Below are 22666 nucleotides of genomic sequence, written 5' to 3'. Positions count from 1 at the left end.
ATGACAAACACATGAGAAGATGCTCACCATCAGTAGGCATTAGAGAAAACAAAGTCAAAACTGCAATGACATACCACTTCATAACAACTAGAATGGCTTTTTTTTTTTTAAGTGCTGATGAGGATGTGAAGACATTAGTATCCTCATACACTGCAGGCAGAATATGCAGTCACTTTGGAAAATACTATGGCAGCTCCTCAAAATGTTAAACCTACAGTTACTGTATATTCCAACAATTCCATTCTTCGTTATATTCTCAAGAGATATGAAACCATGTGTCCCCACCAACACTTGTCCATGAATGTTCATAGCAGAATTATTCATAATAGCCAATGAGTAGAAACAACCAAAATGTCTATCAATTAATGAATAAACAATGCAGTTTATACATATAATGGGATGTTATTTGGCCACAAAAAAGGAATGAAGTACTGATACATGCTACAACATGGATGAACCTCAAAGAGTAGGTGAAATGAAAGAAGACAGTTACAAAAGGCCTTATACTGTATAGTTCCACTTTTATGAAATGTTCAGAACAGGCAAATCCATAGAAACAGGAAGTAGATTGGTGGCTGCCAGGGGCCAAGGGAAAGGGTTTAGGGAGTGAGTGCTAATGGGCACTGGTTTCTTTTGAGGGCAATAAAAATGTTCTAGAATTAGATGGTGGTGATCACAACTTGGTGAATGCACTTAAAATACCTGAATTGTTTACAAATTTTTAATATTTTCAATTTTATTACATACTGAGTAGATTCACAAGAATAGAAAACATTTAAAATATTTAAATGCTTTTATGAAATGTCCAGAATAGGTAAATCCCTAGAAACAGAAAGCAAATAGATTAGTGGTTGCCAGGGGCTAAGGGAAAGGGGCACACCTGAATTGTGCACTTTAAAAAGGGCATTTTATGGTATATAAATAATATCTGTATATAGCTGTTATTTTTTAAAGGGGCATAAGGGCTGGGCACAGTGGCTCACACCTGTAATCTCAGCACTTTGGGAGGTCGAGGCAGGCGGATCACTTGAGGTCAGGAGTTTGAGACCAGCCTGGCCAACATGGTGAAACCCTGTCTCTACTAAAAATACAAAAATTAGCCGGGTTTGGTGGCAGGCGCCTGTAATCCCAGCTACTTAGGAGGCTGAGGCAGGAGTATCGCTTGAACCCGGGAGGTGGAGGTTGCAGTGAGCTGAGATCATGCCACTGCACGCCAGCCTGGGTGACAGAGCGAGACTCTGCCTCAAAAAAAAAAAAAAAAAAGAGGGGCATCAGCTTCAAATGGGCATTTGATAGAAACTATAAAAGTAACTGAAAATATTTATAATGTATATATTTTACAGATATCTCATAAAAAATTAAAGTCAAATAGTTTTGAGCACAGGCAGTATATCCCCAAGAACTTCCCTCCATTTTCTGCAAATTAATCTCTGTGAAATGCTAGGAAATATGTGGTGTAACTATCACGGTGATTTCGTAAAACGAGTTTTAACAAGAACAACCCATGAGGACCTTATAAAAATGCAACTTTTGCACTTTGAAATGTATTTTTGAGATTTTTTTTTTTTTTAAACTAGAACAATGTACAACCCAACAGAGAAGTTGAAGATGAATTTAGAGAAAAGGTAACAACATTCGGCCTTTGGCCCAAAACTCTTTTTCAGTGAGGAGGGAAGAGTACTTTAAAGCCATCTGCAGCTTTTGAGCTACGAAGCCATAATGGGTACAACACGCTCAGAATCCTCTGTTAAATCGAAGGGTAATTATGTCTATTCATCAGGGCTGCCATGTAAGCAACCTACCTCAGGAGCACGCTGACATGCTTGGGGCTTGAAAAATTTGGTTATCAGCTCATTGCTGGTGCCCAGAAATTTTGATCTGGCTGGCACACCTGGATAGTGGCCAGATGATCAAGAGAAAATGCCTGGTTCCCTGCTACATCCCTGCTGGAAGTTGAGACCACCAAAAGCAGAGGTCTAATAATACCATTCAGAACAGTGATGGTGAAATTCAGAGTGCTCTGGCACCCACATATATCCCTTTAGACAGTGCAGCTGGTGTCTGAATTTCAACCTCAGCACAAATTAATTTTTGATTACATTTTTTAAAACATTGTATGAACTATTTTTTTTTAACATAAAAACCAAAACAACTACTGAGTTTTTAAGCAAGCACTTTTTAGTATATATTAAGAAGTCATTTCTAAAAGTAAAACAAAACAAAAAACAAAAACCCCACTAATTTTCCCAGTGGAACCCTGAAGAAATCAGAGCTGCTGTTGGCTCACATCTGCAGGGCTGAGTGTACATTCCTCTGGGGGCCAAAAGTTCAAGGGCAATCCTCCCGCCTCCAGTCCTCCTTCCTTTTTCAAACAAAATATTGTCTTAAAATATTGGAGTGTTTCCTAGGAGTAACATTCCTGTCAGAAACTGGGTTGGATTATCTAAGAAAAAAATTTTTCCATTTCACTTAGTTATTATGCTCAGAACAAAAGGGATATATCATCCAAGCAATGAGTGTTCTCCAGTCAGTCTTGTCTTACCAAAACAGTTTAAGATCATGAAAATAATTTTATGTCTAACAAACTTTTCAGCATGGCAACAAGGAATAAACAGAGGTTACCTCCATGTACAGTTATCTTGATTAAGATATCCATAGAGAAAGCAAGCCACTCCTACGACTGCGGCCAGGAGAAGCATCTGAGTGTAATAGCCCAGCCAAGCAAAGTAGATTCCAATCTTCTCTCCATAATATTTCCTGAAGAAAGACAAATTATTTTTAGAAGATACAAATAATTACTCTGCAGCTTCATCCTAATATTAATTTCTGATTTTAAATAAAGGAGGCTTTAAGCTTAAACCTGACTCGATTCACCCTTAAAACATTCATTTTCATAGCAGACCCTGAATTCTATGAAACAAAAAGTGTATTACACATTATAGAAGAACTGATCACTATTGCTGGTTTGCCTGGTGAAAGTATATTAAAATACAGCAAGGAAGAGAAAAATGCTGATTATGGAATAAATACAGAGTATTACTATCATTCTTTGTAAAGATCAGCACTATTTTACACATTCTCCAAAAGACTGTTCTTTATATGCATGAGACAAATGAACATGAACAATCTGCTCAGTTATTTGCTTTTACTTAACTAGGGAAGTTCCTTGGAAGAAATGTAACGTAAATCACAAATACAGTTGAGCCTTAAACAACACAGGTTTGAACTGCATGGGTCCACTTAGATGTGGATTTTTTTTTTTCAATAAAAGATAAAGCTAGTGTGCCTGCCTCTCCTGCCTCCCCTTCCACTTCCTCCACCTCTTCCCACTCTGTCACCCCTGAGACAGCAAGAATAACCCTCCTCTTTTTCCTCCTCCTCAGCGTACTCAATGTGAAGACAAGGATGAAGACCTTTATGATGATCTATTTCCATTTAGTGAATGGTAAATATACTCTTATGATTTCTTAACAACATTCTTTTCTCTAGCTTTATTGCAAGAATATAGTATATGATACATGTAACATTCAAAATATGTGTTAACTGATCGTTCATGTTATTGGTAAGACTTCCAGTCAACAGCAGACCATTAAAAGTTTAAGGGGAGTCAAAATTTATATGCAGGTTTTCGACTGTATGTGTGTGGGGGTGTCAGTGCCCTACCCCTGCGTTGTTCAAGGGGCAACTGCAATAATAATAGGAAAAATAATAATACTAATCTGTAGTGGAAGTCTCTCTGACCAAAATTTTTGCAAAACTTATGTAAGAATGAAAGAAGGCAGGATGCATATGACTGAGAAACCCATCACCCTGTATTCCTTGTATCTAGCTCTTCTATTTTTTCCTAATTTTTAAAAACTGGTTAATGGTATACTCTGGGGTAAAGGGAGGCCAGGTAGGCAAGATTAAAGAGTGCAGGCTGACCAAGAAGCAGTGCCAGAATTGTTCCTGAAAGGAAGGTCAAGTACAGTCAGGCAGAGTTTAGGAATGAAGAGACGGTTCAGGTGACTGCTGATGTTGCTGATATTCCCCAAGACTGACTCATTTCTGCCTTCATCTTGATCTGTAGAACAAGGAGATTTACTTCACTCTGAGGCCTGCGTGAGACTTCAGGCTCAGTATGGAGCTGGGCTGAACTCCTTGGTCTTAGCCTTGTGGGGACTCAGCTCTGAGCAAAACCTGGAGTCCTGGGAGACTTCAGACAGGAACATCCCTGGGCTGGACCAGCACTCACAGGGAAGGTCTGAGACCAGCTCCATGGGTCACAGGCCTGGGTGTAGGTCACATTCACAGGGAAAAAGGAAGAGCTGAGACAGACCTGAGGGTGGAATCGGGAGATGGGAGGAACACAGTGTGGTGATTTTCACATGACCGGAGCTTTGCTGTCTAGCTCACGGAAGGCAGGCAAATTGCAGGCTCAGGATAGAGCCCGGAAGAGAAGTCTGGCCGTGGATTCGAGATGCCTTGGCCTCTTTTTGGTTATGCTCTCTGTAATAAGTTTTCATCAGCCATCCATCCTGGAAATGCCATATTTAAATTGGAAAGAATCTTAGAAGTTGCCTGGTCCAACCTCCCAATAATAAAAAATATCCTGCTGTGTTTAAAGAGCTGGTCAGGCAGTCTCTGCTTGGTTATTTACTGTGACAAGGAGTTCAATACTTTCTAAGGCATGCCTGTTACATTGTAAGCAAGGCCAGAAAGATTTTTCAAATCTTAAAAGGAAATCTGTCTCTTAGTTCTTGCTGAAAAGCTGGAAATAATGAGGATTCCTTCAAATGTAATATTTTCTGATCATTGTCCCTCTCTGCCAAGTAAGTCCCAACTCTTAAAATCCATTTAACAAAATTCAGCTTTGATTTTTAAAATCAAAATTACAAGTATATAGTCATTAAATAGTCTAATAGCTCTAGAAGGCTGGTTATAAAAAGGAGCAGTCCCCTACCCCCTCACCTATTTCCTGCTGCCCAGAAGCAGTCACTTTAAACTCCTATAGTTGATGCTTAGAATATTTACTTTCCTATCTCTAAATAACATGCAAGAAGTGCTGCTTATTAATTTTTCAGTTTGGTGCATCACCTATTGACTTTCTATTCTGGACGACGTGGATTAAGCTCTCTTTCAACCCCTTGCCTCATCTAAACATCCACATCTCTATTCCTGCCATCCTCACATAGTTACAATATAACTTTTGGTTAGATTCATATTCTTGCTTTACATTATTATGATTCTATAAACACTATTCACAGCTGAATCAAGTCATTGCTATAATTACTTTTTCCTCCCTGCTCAGTATCTTGTTCTCCCTAGAGTTAATAATTGTCTTGATGGCTCATTGCTTAGTTTTGTGTACTTATCAACAATTCGACCCCAGACTCTCCCCTAATGTGTCACTTTCTCAATAGTTTCAAACACATGAGATCATCTATCAGTTTCAACTCCTTGAATAAATGTCCTCAGACCTCCTCCAACCTTGACTAATGACTCTCCAAGCCCCGCCACAGAACTATGTCACCTGGGATCTCTCTGTCCCTCTCTCTTGTGCTGGCATTTCCTGTTAACTAACTCTTAGGTCTTCTTTCTTGGTGGAGCACCTCCTCCATTACCTTGCACATCTAAACTGTGAAAATTCCTCATACTTAACAGTTTGAGCAAACATAGAGTTACACATATATGGTCAAACTTTCCTTAGACATGTGAAGTCACTGCTGTCTTTTAGTGTGTAGTGTCATTGAGAAGCACAATGCTTTTGAGTCTTGATCCTTTGTATGACTTTCTTTTCATTTTGCTTTCTAAAGGCTAGCAGGATCTTCTTTGTCCCCAGTGTTCTGAGCCATCGTGTTGGAGTAACTCAGTGGCTCTATTTTCATCCTCTAGGCTGGGTACTCAGCAGGCTCTTTCCACCTAGAGACTCATGATGTTCAGTTCTTCAGATACTTCTCTGGAAGTACTTCTCAGATTTCTTCCCTGCATTTTTTATCCTCTGGTTTCTCACACTCCTATTATTTATACATTGTACCTCCTGGACTGATCTAATTTTTTATCCTTTCCCCCTTTTCTATCCCTTTATAAATTTTGCTCTATGCTCTGCATAATTTCGTCAACTTCATTTTCTAATGGCTTCTATTGGTGTTTTTCTGTCTAATCACATTTTCAGTTTCCAAGAGCTAGATTTTATTCTCACAACAATCCTTTCTTATAGGATCCTGCCCTTGTCTTGTGAATACCCTATTTTCTTTTATTACTCTGGGGGTAAAAAATGGGAGTTTGGAGGGAAACTTTTCTTTTTCACCTGTGCAAAGTCTGGTTCCCATAGGTTGCTGTTTCCAGTTTGGTTTGCTTTTTGGGAAACCAAATGGAAAGAGCCCATTTTCCCTTCAGTAATCCGCGGGAACCACAGATGAGGTTTAATAGCCTGAATGTTCAAGGGGTTACTAGTGAGAAGCAATGAAGGGAAAGAACATGTGGACCAGGGACAGGGGACAGTTAAATGCATTTCCCCTAGCAAAATATATTTAAAATAGTCGCAAAATTTTCTTTACTGAAGCAAAAATAAATAAATAAATAAAAAATAGAGCACATAAAAAATGATTAAGAACCCATCACTCTGCCATCAGATGCTATTGGCTTAACATAAAAGGAAATTAATAAAATGGAAACTTCACATGAATGTCAACCTCAAATATTTACATATGTACAAACATCTTTTAAAATCTTATTTTACAGGGTAAACAGAGTTAATGAAAGTGCCTCTTCATGACTGTAATCTCGGTGATTGAATGACAAGGGAATCCAAGTGTGATCACATAAAATAAAGAAATCTCTTATGAAACAATGAATCTAAGCAATGATTGTTGATAGATGCTATCATCACAAAAAAGAGAGACAAATGGACATTATATACCTTCTGATATAAGTACCTAACTCCACGTATAATGTATTCTTGTATAAAATCTAACCTCAATCAGATTAAGCTTCCAGATGAGGATCCAATTACTTAGCTAATGCAAATACACAAATTATGTAGTCATAGCAAATACAGAGGAACATGTTCAACAACACCACAGGAGAGAATGAAATCAGCAAAACAGGGAATGCAAGGCATTCTTTCAACAACAGCAAGGAAAACAAGAAATAAACAGTGAAACTGAGACCAGAAGAAATTTGAGAGATTGTATTAACTGCAACCTCTGGACCATGTTTGGATCCTGCTTTGAACTAAAAAACCATTAAGTTGTTTTCGGGACAATAAGGGAAATCTGAATCCTGATTATCTGATGATATTAATTTTTTTTTTTTTTTTGGAGACAGGGTCTTACTCTGTTGCCCTAGAATGCAGTGGCACAATCATAGCTTACTGCAGCCTCAAACTCCTGGGCTCGAGCAATTCTCCCATCTCAGTCTCCTGAGTAGCTGGGACTACAGGTGTAAGCCATCATGCCTGGCTTTTTTTTTTTTTTTTTAAGACTGGATCTCGCTATGTTGCTCAGTCTGGCCTCAAGCGATCCTCCTGCCATAGCTTCCTAAAGTGCTGGGATTAGAGGAATGAGTCACCTCACCCAGCCTTCCTTTTCAAAAGGGGGTATTCTGGTTATGTTTAAAAGACACCTTATTTAGAAATAGATGCTAATGAAATGATATGACATTTGGAGTCTGCTTCAAAATGATCCAGTGGAGTAGGGAGGGAAAGAAGTGGGAGTAAAAGTGAAACAAGATTAGCTATGAGTTTATAATTTTTGGAGCTGGGTGACAGATGAATGCAGGCTCGCTATGATACTCTATTTCTGTATATATTTGAAATTTCCCATGGAAAATGTAAAACAAAACAAATATTCATTTGTTTAAAACTTTCACTTTTAAGGTCTAGTAGTTTTCTCAAGTAGGTGGCAAGTGCATGGGGCACTGAGACACCATAAAAAAAACAGGTACGTGACCCAGGCAGACATGAAGTTAATTCTCCTCTCCTCTTCACTCTCCACATGCAATCCATAAACAAGTCCTGTTGACTCGACTCCCCAAACACATCCCAAATCTGCTCCCACAGTCTCTTGCCTGGCTCACTCAAACAGCCTCCTACCTAGTGGTCTCCCTGCTTCCTGTACCCCTTATAATCCATTCTCCACATTATCTTTGCAAACTGTGAATAGGATACAATGACTTAAACATTTAAAATATTACAACTGCTTCTCACTGCAATTAAAGTCTAAACTCTTTTCAGCACTCCTGCCACCCCTCTAACTTCATGTCTTATCATTCTCTTTCTCACTAGCACTGGTCTTTGATATTTCCTCAAACTTGCCAAATGTGTGTGCATCTCAGAGCCACTGTACAAGCTGCTCCTATTCCTAGAAGGACTTCTCCCAAGTCCTCAAAGTACTGACTTCTCTTCACAATCCGGTCTCAGCTTAAATGTCACCTCCTCAAAGATAACTCCCTAAACTCACTTCCCACTCTGCCCTCCCATCCTATTGCTCTGCTATTTTCTTCACTTCAATTAGAAATTCTGTTTATTTATTTTCATATTTTATTGGTGTTCTTGGTCTATCTCCCACAAGCCAGTATCCTCAGCACTGCCCAAACAATGTAAGCTTCTGGAGGAAAACCAACAGCGTACTTTGGGAAGAAAAACTCTTGAGCTAGTCATTGTATCTTGTGGGAGACAATGAAATAGAACCTAGCAGCAGACACAAGAAAAGAGTAAAAATGCATATGTCTTACCATACAATAGAGGCTACATCTAACATTTACTTCTGTGCAATATGGAATTTGGTGGGTCTGCATCCCAGTTCCTGGGTGGGAGGTAACCTCTAAACCCTTGGAACTTCCTGAGAGACAGGAGTGCCTTTTTATTCACGGTGGAACCCTAGGACTATGCCTGATAGTTTATGCCAGTGAAGTGGCTCATGGTGGGCCTCTAGAGAGTTTGTGCTAATGAGATGACTCAGGGTGGAGGCTGGCCATGCTAGAAAGATCAACCATACGATTGGAGAACTGGAGCTTTGAGCCACATATTACTGGCCATCTTCCAGGGAGAGGATGGTACTGGAGATTGAGCCACATGGGTAATGATTCAATTAATCACGCCCACACAATTAAGCCTCAGTAAAAACCCTGGCCAACGAAGCCCAGCACTCTGGGTCAGCTCCCTTAGCTGGCAAGAATCTTGATGAGTACTGTCACATTCAGATGCTGTGGGGTAACACACTGAGTGCCTCCCCCTGGAGTACTCCCTACAACCCCTCACCTGATAAGATCCAAGGGCTGCTTTTTGTATATGCTTCGAGGATGAGCCCATTCTCTGTACAGAAGGTACCGTTCATTAGGGCAGCTGGGATCCTCTGACTGACGGCGGAATTTGCACTGTGATGCAGAAGGGAACATGTGAGCACCATAATCATCATGTTTTCACAAATCTGTTTCTTAAATGTGATACAAATATTTGATAGTCAGTTGTGAATAAGGGGTCCTCACCTGCTGGAAGGGGTGGAAATACCATCTAATTTTTAGTGATTCTTAACCAGGCATGGTACTAGCCTCCTTGGGGGTCATTTGTGAATGTGGGCAGGATGAATGACTCGGTGTTACACTCCTGGGGAGCACTGCAGGGACTCTGTGAGGGCCCCAGAGATGCTTAAAATGCTTTCAGTGGGGGCAGTCCTACACAATGAAAAATTGGGCCACCCAAGTGCCCAAATCACTACACCAGAGGAACACGGGATAGCCCACCCCTCTCCACGGACAATGGGGAAACCAGGACCTTGGCTGGTTAACAGCAGGGTCAATTCTAAAACCTAGGCTTCTTTGCCCCCAGTTCAGCAGTTATTCTGTGATAACAGATAGAAAAAAAAATAACAAAGCTTGATATCATGTTATACACTTAGCTTATTCAAGAAACAAAACTTCCTGCTTAAATCCAGTTGTCTTTTTTCCTAACTCATTTTTCTTCTTCTGGCACTAGAACCAGATTACCACCCAGCCAAATCAGGGCATAGGCCCTGACCTTCACACATCTCCCTCTCAAATACCACATGGGACCATCTGTTAGCCTGAATACAGGATCACTGCAATTAGAAGAGGCTTTAGTGGAAAAGACCTGGCCAAAAGCAAATGTCAACTGCTATAGAACCTTGGCACCCCAAATTAATATTCGTGACAGCTATTTGCAAGCAGCCTCAAAATTCATGTCCTGCTATTCGCAATTAGCTAAATTCAGTGGGGTACAAAAGTAAAACACATGGACTCTCAGGCTGGATGGCTACATTGGGTCTCTTAGGATCAGTATTTACTTCACCCAGCTCCCTGTTCTCTACTTTTCCATGTGTGTCAAGCTGCTGTTTAGTGTCCTAGTTTTATTATGTTATTTAGTACATTTCAATATTGTCTATCCACAAATACATGTACTACACAGTAGCAATTACCAGTATCAGTCTTTGCTTTCTTTGGTCTTACAGAGTCAGATGAATTGATAGTGAATATAACAAAGTAATAATGCAATATAATATAGTACTTATTTCAATGATGGAGTTGTAAATGTCCCTGCATTTACAGTGGTCACATTTTAAAAATTTCATTTCACGAGAGATGTTCTCGGCTAGAGAAGTACTCTTGAATTTGAGGGGTTGCCGTAATCTCAGAATATAGTCCTTAAAAAAATGTCAACAATCTGGGGTACGCCATTGTCACAACCACCCTGACAGATGCCTTTTTAAAAGCCCAGGGATATTCCAGGGGACAGTTTGAAAATCATATTCCAAATGAGGAAGTAAAGTCTATGTTACAGAAAATGATAAATAAGAAGGTCTAACATGTATTTTGCTGACAAAGAACTAATTTTTTTTGGTTGATAATAACATCTGTTAGTAATTATGAAAATAGCTAACACTTATAATAGTATTTATTATATGCTAGGGACTAACATTTGGATTAATTTAATGGATTAATTTAAAGCTCTTAACAACTCTAGGAGGTAGGTTATAATTTATTCCCAGCTTATTGATGAAGAAATGGAGGAAGAAAGGCTAAATGACTTTCACAAGGTCATCTAGCTAGAAAGTGGCAGGGCAGGCATTTTGGTCCCAGAAATGCTAACACGGATTAACTGCTAATCTATACTGCTTTACACATTAACTGTGAGAGAGGTACTGTCCATTCATTCATTTGCTCCTTTAAAACTGAGTATCTTTATGACTGGGATCCATCTGTGAACAAAAGACCTGGTTCTTACCATAAATGAGCTTGTAATCTTGCAGTATGTTCCCTTCATTTTATTGAGGAAGAAACTTACAGTCAGGAAAGTTAGCCCTTTGCTATTGTCAACACCAGAGTATACAGAAGGTCTTTTAGTTCATTTTTGCCTTTTAACTTACATCATGGAGTGGGAAAGCTGCCTTGTAGATCCCAGAGTTTACAAGTCTGTTGATCCCAAACTTGCTAACATTGTTTATCAGTTGATACTTGACCCGAGAGAGGATGAAGTAAACCTAAAAAGATTCCAAAATAGAGTATGTGGTTTATACAGTGTAACTAGCCAATCCAATCATTGTTTACTACTGTAACATGAATCTGCTGGCATATTTCTTTTCTTTTTGTGTAGTTTTTAAAAATAAAACCAAACCAACCAAACCACAAAACAGCAGGATCCAAATTACCCCAAGACAGCAACTAAATGTAGTTTAGACTTACAATGCGGCTTCTGGTGGCTGGATTGAAGAAAGCATCTCTATCAACAATGTAAAAATCATTCATCCGGTTCTTCTCAAATGGGGCAGTGAAAAACTCTTGCTCTGGCTTGATGATGCTTTCATCTACACTGAGGACTTTGGTAAACCAGTTGAGTGTACCAAAGGCCGAGGACCGGTTTTTCAGATCATTGGGTTTCAGAGGCAATTTGATATGCATTATCTCAGCATAGGTACATAACACCTCCCACGGTGCATGTACTTTTACAAATACAAGCTTGTCATCCAAAACCTATATTGAAAAAATAAAAACACAGAACAAGAAACCAAACCAACTATTTTCACAATTTTAAAACACACAGATTTTTCTTATGTTGTTGGTAGCTTAAAAAAAAAATACAGAGAACACCACTAAAAGTGAAGATAACAATAAAAATAGATTTGCAAACCGTCAAAAATTTTTGCTTTAAAGACAATTTCTTGGTTTGAATCATTAAGAAATTCAAACAATCAGTTTATAAAACTATGAAAATAATTTATAAAATGAAGAAAACCAAACTTATTTGTCTATCACTCTACCCAAATAATTGACAAAGTAAAAACACTAGAATATTCATTGTAGTGCTATCATAATGAAAAAATTTTAATTTTCTAAACTTTGAACTGTCTATTGTCTATCTGTTCAATATCATATTATGTGGCTGTTAAAAATGTCAAAGAATTATGTTTATTGCCATAAATCCATTTGCTACATATTAAAGGGAAAAAGGAAATTATAAAACTGTGAAGTGGTAATTTTCTCCTTTTTGAAAGATAAAAAATGTGTATATATATATATATTTTTGAGGAAAACAGCTCAGAAGGACTGCAAAATTATTTATGGACCATTAAGATACAGATTATTTTCCTTATTCTTATGTTTCCTAATATTTACCATAAACTATTTTTTGTATAACAGAAAAGCTTTTAAAAGTTTCTTAAAGGCAGAAAATAATCATTCATACATGCATTCATTGTAAAATTCGTTGGCTATTAAAAAAGATCTGCTGGTTTTGATCAGAAAAAAAGAATACATTCTATACAATGCAGATTTTGATTGACTCCTCTCCCAGTCTATGACTAAGATGTGGCCAGGGCTGCATGTTTCCAATGTCACCCCAGTATTCCAAGTGGCACGAAGCTGCCCAAGAACAGTGGTCAGCCAAGGGCTGAAAAGGGACCAATACTTACTGATCTTGTTGCTTCTAACTGCAGGCCATGACAGATAAGGTTAGATTCGTATGCTTGTCTTTTCCTCTGTCAAAAGAAATTGGAATATGTTAGACCTTTAGTTTACCAAAGGCAGAAAAAGGCGTTTTTTAAAACAATATTAATAACAAAACCAAACTAGCATGGACCTGAAAAAGAAATTCATCAGCTCCAAATGGAACAGAAGCAATGAAGCAGCTCTTGCTGCTGGTGACGTGTGAGTGTTGGATCCCCAAGAGAATGCCGTGGAGGGTAGTTCGATGCCCTGGCACCCTCGCAGGCCCTGGGCTGTCCCGGTGGGGTTTCAATCATCTGAGGCAAATAACAGTATCCTGCTTTGACACAATCCCATGTACTTTTTGGCTCACAAAAGCATACAAATTGAGCTTTCTGAGTCCTATTCACTGATACGAGTTTTCAGAGTTGAAGATCCCAGATTTTAAAAATTTGATTTCCATACCATTCAAATGGTTCAATTACTGGATGTGTATGCGTCATCCCTGCATATCTTGACCAAATTAAATAAAACAACACAGGCAATTTTGGCAAAATTCAGAGAATTTTTTTCTGTCTGCAAGACTGAGATGTTTGTGAAGCTATAAATGTCTAAATCTATAAAAATAGTGAACTAAATCTATATTACATAGCCATTTCAAAAGATAACAGAATTTGCTACACTTATCGATATTAAATTTTAGATGCCTAGGCTTTTGCCAAGCTGCGCCCAAAGTTGTAAGGGAAGCATGCAAAGATGGAGACTTGTTTGACCTTTTAAAAAGAATGTTTTTCATGACAAAATAGTTTATACTGCTTTGTGAAATGAAGAAAATGAGTAGACACAGAGGTTAAGAACACAAGCTTTGCTATGGCTTAAATATGTCCCCCCAAAATCATGTTAGAAACTGAATCCCCAATGCAACAGTGTTGAGAGGTGGGGCCCACTGAGGGGTGATCAGGTCACAAGGGCAGACTTAACAAATTAATGACATTGTCACAGGAGGGGTTTCATTAGCATGGAATGGGCTCCTTATAAAAGTTTGGCCCCCTTTTGTTTCTAACCCCCTGCCCCATTTTTGTTTCTCCCCACCACCTCTCTCTCCCCCACCACTGTGGGGGTGACACTGCAAGAAAGTCCTCACCAGATGCCAGCCCCCTTGATCTCAGACTTCTCAGCCTACAGAACTGTGAGCCAATCAATTTCTGTTCTTTATAAATTAGTCTGTGGAATTCTGTTGCAGCAGCACAAAATGGACTAAGATGAGCTCTGTAACCACACTTCCTGGGTTCGAAATCTGAATTTATTATTTGTCAGCTCCATGACCCATGACAAGAAAATTAAACTCCTCATGCTTCATTTTCTTCATCTGTAGAATTAAGAAAACCCACTTGTTTCCTTTTTAGGGTCTTGTGAAGATATGATTTAAACTACGTAAAGCACATGAAGTAGAATTTTCATTTACAATAGTGACGAAAGGTAACTTGGAGCAAGCCTTACACTGAAGACAGCTGAAAAAGCTGGGTGGAGTATTTAGCACAGCAGTTAACAAGATAGAGAGGAACTGCTAGGTCCAGGTCGAGATCATCTAGTGGATCTGGCAGTCAGGCACTTTACCCAGGGAGCAGTACTCATGATCTGCCCACTCTAAAGGGACAGAGTGGGGATGAGCTGCTGTGCTATGCACAGGGCCTAGAACATAAAAAACATCCCATTAACTAGAAGTAGGTGAAGCTGCAGGAAAAAGATCAAAGGTCAAAAATTAAAAGAATATACTTGGTATTTGGCTAAATTTGAGTCCAAGTGGAATCCCTGATGTATTGTGTAGAAGTATCAGAAAAAGGATATTGCTTTGTTTTTATATCATTAATAAATGGTTGTACAGTACTTAAAACATGCCAGACACTGTTCTAAGAGTTGTACAGATATAGTACATTTAACTGTTTGCTGCAATTTGAACGTACAATAGAGTAGCAGAGGAAACCAGCAAGTGGTATAACTTCCCTATAAACAAGCAAATGGCCTAGAAATGCCCCACTCAGATAGTGGTAAGGAGAGTTTCAGGTACAGCTCTCCTACTCTGCTCCCCGCAAATGACTGTTCCCTCTGGGTGTCCCCATCCCCACCATCTCTGCAATTCATCCTGAGAAGTTCTTCAGCACTTTCTACCTCTGACCCACCATATTCCCAACTTGAACTTGAAAGTTGACTCAGATTCATTCTACTTCTTATCTAAGCAGTACTTCTTCCCTCTAAATCCTAATACTCACACTGTGATTCTTATATAGGAGCCCAGTCCTTATTTCTGATTGATTACCTCTTTATTACTGGGTAAAGCATTTTCATCCCACAGACAGTGTTCATCAGTATATGCCCGACATGGTTTTGATTTGTGTCTTTGTCCAAATGTCATGTCGAACTGTAATCCCCAATGTTAGGAGAGGGGCCTGATGGGGGGTGACTGGACCATGGGGGCGGATTTCCCCCCTTGCTGTTCTCGTGATAGTGAGTTCTCACGGGATCTGGCTATTTAAAAGTGTGTAGCATCTCCCCTTTGCTCTTATCCTCCCGCTTCAGACATGTAAGATGTGCCTTCCTCCTCTGCCATGATTGGAAGTTTCCTGAGGCCTCCCCAGCCATGCTTCCTGTACAGCCTGCAGAAGTGAGCCAATGAAACCTCTTTTCTTTATAAATTACCCAGTCTCAGGTAGTTCCTTATAGCAATGTAAGAACCAATACAATACCTAACACATATTTGTTGAAAGAATATACTCAACAAGCATTAGTTCATTTACAAACATTTCTTGAGTGCGTTCTATTTTGCAGGCATCCTGCAAAGTGCTAGAGACCGAAAGAAGAATTTAAATTAGTCTGTTACAGAGGAATTATAGAGAAACTTAGTGTCCAGTGACCTAAGACTTTCTCCCAATACAGAATGACTGAAACATTTATTCACGTGCTTCCTGGCACTGTAATGGACATCTGTCATTCTTTATGGCCACTCATTTTAAACTCCTACCAGAGCCCACATCCACTATAGCAGATAAAAACACAGACACTCCTTTTCCTGGTCTCCCATGAAATTCAGCTACTGGCACTTGAGCTAGGCCCTGCCAACCAGACTACCTGGCTCCAGGCTCCAAACTGAATGCTAGTGATGCAAAGCAGCCAGGCCCAGCAGAATACATTCTGCGGTGGCTAAGAGAGCAAATGCCAGTTCCAGAAATGGTAGAGGTTATGGCAGGAGCTTCCCATAGCCACTGCTAGTCAGTGGTACCAGCGGTGCTGGCAGCAGCCCTGTGCTCAGGACAGCAACTGTGCTTTTTCTCCTGCAGCAGAATTTAAGGTACTGCTTCTGGCTGCGTATCTCTAAGCTTATTTATCTAACCCTTCAGGAGAATCTGTGAGTTCTCTAACATTTTTCTGATAAACTCTTGATATGCTTAAATTACAGTTCATTTCTGATACCGGTAAGCAAGAATCCTGACTAACAGAGAGGCCACAAACTAGGGAAAACATGTTAGCCCAAAACCTAAAACATGGTACAGTAGAGGGAGGGAAAAGGACCGGCACCGTGACATTCTTTCCTTCAGGGGAGATGACTCACTCTGAGGCTGTACAAAGGGCAACCCAGATGGTCTCACTAGCAGGTCATAGCAGGATCCATGCCTGTGTCTTTGGTATCCTCTAAAATTCAGTCATGAATTTCAGTTAGCATGTGAAAGCTCAGGCCCAAGAATTTTAGCTCTTGGAGACAAATGTCTTCATTAGAAGAGTAGGAGAATCAGTCAGAAGAGGGTCTTCTCCAGTGGCTTGATGGGTGCTTTAACAATTAAGTGCTGGTAGGAAAAAAAACCATGTAACTGTGTTCAATGGCCTTATTATAAATTCATGATTCCCATCGCAGTTGGCCTGTCTCCTTCTTGGCCCCTAGCTATCCACTAGGGAGCTGTTCCAAACATTTAAGGTGCTCCTTGCACTCATTACCTAACTTCCAGCCCAGCATGCTCTGCAGGTGACCTCACCTGCTTCCTTACACAGAAAAGGGCAGCCACCCACTGGAAACTCCTGCCAGTCTCTTTCTTTCTACCTATGAACAGCTGGGCACCACCTCTCTTCTTGGTGTCAGAAGTCCATCCTTTCATCTCTCTTCTTGAGCTTACTTTGGCAATACCTCCCATTTTTCTCTTCATTGCTTTTACTCCTCTGCCAAAAAACACCTTAAATGTTTCCCAGTCTTAAGAACATTAAATCCTCCCATGGCCCTGCCTGCTGTTCAATTACTGCCCTCACTTCAGACATGTCTTTTAATCTTGGTATCATTAAGACTTAAAACAAGCCTATAACAGAGTAAGCATGCAATAAATGTCTAATGAATGAATAAACTGAGTGAATGGTGGATCGATGACTGCCTGTTACGCCAGAATGAACTAGGGAGTATAAATTGCTGCAGTGCAGCAACTGGGCTCCTTTGTTCTGAGCCCCCCATATTTTCCATGTTCTTTTACTTATGGGTATTACAGGACATGGTGTAGAAAGAGAGATGCAGCTTAATTCTGCAGTACACCAACACCAGATAGATAGCACAGGGACATCCACAGCATGAAGTGATTCCTGGACGCTTCAGAATTTGAATTACCAGATGACAAAAGAAATGAGGCTTAGAGAGCCCAGAATGAGCCAGCCCCACATGAGGGCAGTTACGTCAGACATACCAAACACAAAATATTTCTGTCTGGGTTGTATCAGCTGTATCAGCTATGAATGCAACATGCTTAATAGTGCAAGTCAGACATGTACCTTCTTGGTGGAGTTTCTAAACTGAGGCTACAACTCATCACCTTCAAGGGACTCTCTCTTCTCAGATTTTGTTCTAACAAATAGCCCCTGTAGTTCTTGCAGTTTTGGTTTTCCTGTTACTCCTGGGCATAGTGGTTAGATTCTGAGTCAAAATTGAAATCCTGGCTCTGCCATTTACTAGCTCTGTGATGTCTGGGCAAATAATCAGCTCTATAAGCATCAGCAGTTTCATCTAAAAAACAGAAGGGAAGAAATAGCTTCATTTTGGGATTGTTTTAAGGATTAAGAGTGATCATGGGCATAAAGCACTCAGCATGATGCTTGGCATATGATAAGCACTGTAGATATGTCAGCCATCACCATTACCTTCTCTCTGCCTTTCAACTTGCTCGACTTCCCTTATTCCTTCAAAAAAAAAAAAAGAAATTCTCTCTATTACGCAGGGCTTAGAGGCTCATCTCTGTTTTAAATATCAAATGTCTAACAAAACAGGCAACCCCACTCACTCTGCCTCTACACCATGCACCCAGTGACCCTTCATCCCTGCAGTGGGACACCAGTACACCATTTTATGGGAACTCATATGGGAACTCATTTTATGGGAACTCATAAAATTAATGAATATGGGAACCCTGCAGTGGGACACCAGTACACCATTTTATGAGAGTCACCTAGACTCCCCCTTCTTGACTCTTCTACACCACTTGGCTATCCTGATCTTCAGGCTACCTTCTTTGATATCTGATGGATATCTATCTTTTCATTCTCTGAAGGATGTGAACATATCTTTTTATCTCTTCTGCCTCATTTCTATATATAAGGTTGCTGGTGAGAATGCATAGCACATATAATATCATAGATGCAGAAAACATTAGAAATACTTCCCTTCAATCTCATTTTAAGAGCTTGATAATATTCTCTCAGAGAGGTGTACCATTATTTATTTAACTAATTTCAAATGGTTGGATATTTAGGTGGTTTCTACCTTTTTGCTATTATGAAAAATCTTTGTGCATCCATTATTATTTCCTCAGGATAAGGTCCTAAAAGTAAAATTGTTAAAGAGTGTATTCAATTTTAAGTTCTTTAATATATATTGCTGTACTGCCCTCCAGAAAGGTTGCATTCTATTTTAGCTCTTTATAAAAAACTCCGGAGATATTTACCTGATTTCTCTCAGGATAATTGGTAGACCTTGGAGTTGGTTTATAATGCCCTCTTTTTACCACCAACTATAAATACTTAAACAGTTGAATCAAGGATAGGACATTTTTATTTGCTTAAACACATTAATATATCACCTTCGTGTTACTTTAAGAAGACAGTTCTTGTTATTTTCCTTTGGCATGGCAATTCACAAATAACTAGTGGAATATTTAAAAAATTGATCAAACGAGTTTTCTTGGTTTGTTGGGTAGCTAAAGTAAATTAGCATATGTGCTATATTTGTCAAACAGGCACATATCAGGAAAGGACTGCTTACTTAAGAAGAGACTGCTTAAGTCTCTTTAATATGAAATCATCTTTACTTCACTGTAGAATTTACACTTGGATAAGTAACAGTGTTCTTGACATTTAAAAAATTAGGGTAGAGCTGTCTTCCATGTTAAAAATGAAAGATAATTAATATTGCATATTGGCTGACATAGCCATTGCTCAATAAATATTTGCTGAATAAATGAATATCCGAGGCCACACAATTTTAAAGTAAAAATTATCTGTGTCTCTTACTGGAAACCTTATATATAAGAACCTAAACTGATAGTCTATGATCTCTATTTGGCAGTACAAAATGTTTAAACTAGGCTCATGACTTTAAAAAAAAAAGGCTAGTCATAAATTAAACTGTGTTGTAAATGTCTGTATCTCTAGGGGAGCAAATTCATTTGCATTGGAACCAAATTTTATTTTTTAACCTACTAGAATTCTAGTAAAGCCAAAGTGACTGCAATCACTGAGGACCTATGTACATCACAAAAAGATGCATGTGATTCTATTACTGATGGTGGAGAATGGTACTGGCGGTTCAACGTGGAAAAGGACAAAAGCACCTGCCACACTCCAGAAATGGGTATCTTATTCATACCTCTTTTGAGAGGTTAATAAAGCTGTCAGGGAAATAAAGAATAAAGCAATCAAAATCACAAAGGACAGACTGGCATAATTAAGGAAGCTTTCTATCCCTACGCACCCTGGATTACACATTACACATCTCATTTGGCTTAGTAAAGTCATTGTTGTGAAGGACTTACTTGTGAATTACACAGTAATAGTACTGAGTGTAAACACAAATATCTACCATTTTCTTTCTATTACCCACCATTTTCAGTGTAAAAAGCAGAGATTGCAATGTCTAAGTAGTAAAATTAATGAATATACTGTGATGATAAAGTAGAAATCAGTTGGGATTAATGAAATATATGAATAGATTGATTTCAAATATTCTTAGAGCTTTGTCAGGCAAAGTATTGATGGTGCTGTCATTGTATTTTCAACTTGCCAATCTTTTTTTAACCTACAAAGATGCAAGAGAAATAAGTCATAGGTACTTAATTTGTGAAAAAAAAAATTAGTCTGATTACTGTAAGTGCCAGTTATTAGTTATATGTCATGTTCTCCAGAAGGTTTGGTAAGCAGAATACATTATTTAATTGGAACTTAATTTAAATTCACGTGTTGGCAAAAAAAACATTTAATGTTAGTGGACTGATCTGATGAAGAATTTACTCAACTGAGTAATGTATGTTCACTAGGGGACAAAAAACAGACGAGCATTTTAAATGATAAACACAGGATGGAGTGAATATTTAGCTGAAGTTCACTTCCAAATATGACTTTTAAATCAATATCACAAAAGAAAGAAATGCTCATTCTGAGTAACACAGAAAACAAATTTTCAGAGAAGAAAAAATAAACACCCATAATTCACTGCCAAGATAACTATTGTATTAGTTAAGTGTACAATAAAGTTTTTCAGTAAAGTGTTTTCCAAACTTATCTGCTTACAGGAACAACTTTGGAGAGCTTATTTAAAATGCAGATTCTTGAGCCCCTCTCCTGGAGGTAGGTACTGACTCAGCATGTATGGGATAGGGCCTGGACAATCTATTTTTAACAAGCTACCCAGGTGACTTCTCACAGGACAGGTTTAGGAAATCCTGTTTTCTAGGACACACCTTTTCTGTGCATATATGCATGCACAGGTGCACACAGCTATTCTTTTGTGATTATTTATCCCTGTCAAGTCTGTTTTATGAGAGAATTTGGTATAGCTGATTTTTGCCAATCCTGCTGTACTCCTTTACAGATGATCTTTTTAAAAGGTGACACATTTGCCCTGCTGGTACCAGGTAAATGACAGCCTCTTCATTCAGCTTACAGCCAGACCTCAGGAGGAGCAATCAGAAAAAGGGTTTTCTCCTTTCTATGTCTTTGTGAACGTGTTAACTCCTCGGTAGGATAAAATAGAATAATCAGGTCTTACTTTTAGAATTTCATTGTCCTCTCTGTTTTTAAGGTTTCAGCCCAGAGATACTTCCCATTTTGGAAATGAGAAGCAAGAATTGAATTCATTGCTCTTGGTGATGATACTCAAAAATAAAACCAAATGTGCTTATACCAGCAACACATTTCGTAGATGTAATTTGAAACTGCTGATTCTAATTTAATTTATCCCTTCTTACCTACAATCTTAGTATAAACAAGCAGGCTGTAAAGCAAGGGAAAAGATAAAAATATAAAGACCTCCCCACTTTAGTCTAAAATATTTATGAGCTAAAGACAGATCTGACTTCACTCCCTAAAACAAAAGACAGAATACCTGCCAAAAGTTAGCTGGGAAGTAAAACCACCCAGCACTGGCTGCCATATCTCTTACTGAGCCTATCCTAACATGAGGCTCATGTTTCCAATTCATCAACTACCTGTTGCAAATGTCATTCCCAGGCAAACTTTCCATGCTGTTCTGATTCCTCATAGTGCCCCCCACATTCTGCTATCCCTTTATTTCTTCAATTTGAAGAAGGTAAGTCAATTTTTAGTCTATGCAATCATGCTTTCTTCTTTATGAGGATCCAGGAGACAAATTTTTCTCAGGAGGATCTTTCCTACCAGAATACTATGTTACTTTGGAACAACCAGTTTTGTTTTTATTGTGTTGAAACTTTCTGTTATTAATAAAATCCTCTTGTATTCTTTGGCAACTAGGAAGTTGAGAGGCAAATTTGCAGCTGATCTCTAACTTTTGAACAAGAACTTATGGTTGATAATAAATCATTTTATTACTCTGACACATGGCTTCATTTTATTTTTCTGGCTTTTATCTCTCTTTTACCCTGATTTAGTCTTTAATTACTTTCATTCTTGATATATTTCCACAGGTGACCTTAAATACTTTTTTTCACTTCCCTCCTAACATTTATATTTATTTTAATTGATAAATAAAAATTGTGTATCATGTACAACATGTTGTTTTAAAATATGAATATATAATGGAAGCCAATATCAAGCTGATTAACATATGCATTTACACGTCACAAACTTTTGTGGTAAAAACACTTAAAATCTACTCCTTAGCAATTTTCAAGAATATATTATCAACTAGAATCAGCTGTACAATAGTTCTCCTAATCTTATCCCTCGTATCTAACTAAAATTTTGTATCCTTTGACCAACATCTCCCCAACATCCTCTCACCTCCAGCCCCTGGTAATCACTATTCTACTATCTACTTCATGAATTCAACTTTCTTTTACACTCAATATGTAAGCATCGAATACTATTTAATAAATTATAAATTCATTCATGCATTGCTTAACAACAGGATACGTTCTGAGAATGTGATTTCATCTTTGTATGAACACCATAGAGTGTACATATGAACATACACAAACCTAGAAGGTGTAGCCTACCATACACCTAGGGTATATGGAATGGCCTGCCGCTCTTA

General features: G+C 38.6%; 1 protein-coding gene across 4 annotated transcripts in view; it reads right to left on the bottom strand.

Moving 5' to 3' along the window:
* Window positions 1-22666, bottom strand: part of ANO6 (anoctamin 6) — a 247446-nt gene that overhangs the window by 79550 nt on the left and 145230 nt on the right. For all 4 annotated transcript variants that reach the window (XM_011967396.1, XM_011967385.1, XM_011967376.1 and 1 more), the window contains 5 exons: window positions 12906-12971; window positions 11680-11967; window positions 11364-11477; window positions 9242-9357; window positions 2623-2757 (listed from right to left, as the gene is read on the bottom strand). In XM_011967396.1, the coding sequence (XP_011822786.1) occupies window positions 2623-2757; window positions 9242-9357; window positions 11364-11477; window positions 11680-11967; window positions 12906-12971 (719 nt within the window). The remainder of the gene's footprint in view (window positions 1-2622; window positions 2758-9241; window positions 9358-11363; window positions 11478-11679; window positions 11968-12905; window positions 12972-22666) is intronic.

The sequence above is a fragment of the Mandrillus leucophaeus genome, unplaced genomic scaffold (genome assembly GCF_000951045.1).
Source record: "Mandrillus leucophaeus isolate KB7577 unplaced genomic scaffold, Mleu.le_1.0 Scaffold1197, whole genome shotgun sequence".
NCBI lineage: Eukaryota > Metazoa > Chordata > Mammalia > Primates > Cercopithecidae > Mandrillus > Mandrillus leucophaeus.
This window is presented reverse-complemented; position numbering and strand designations above follow the sequence as displayed.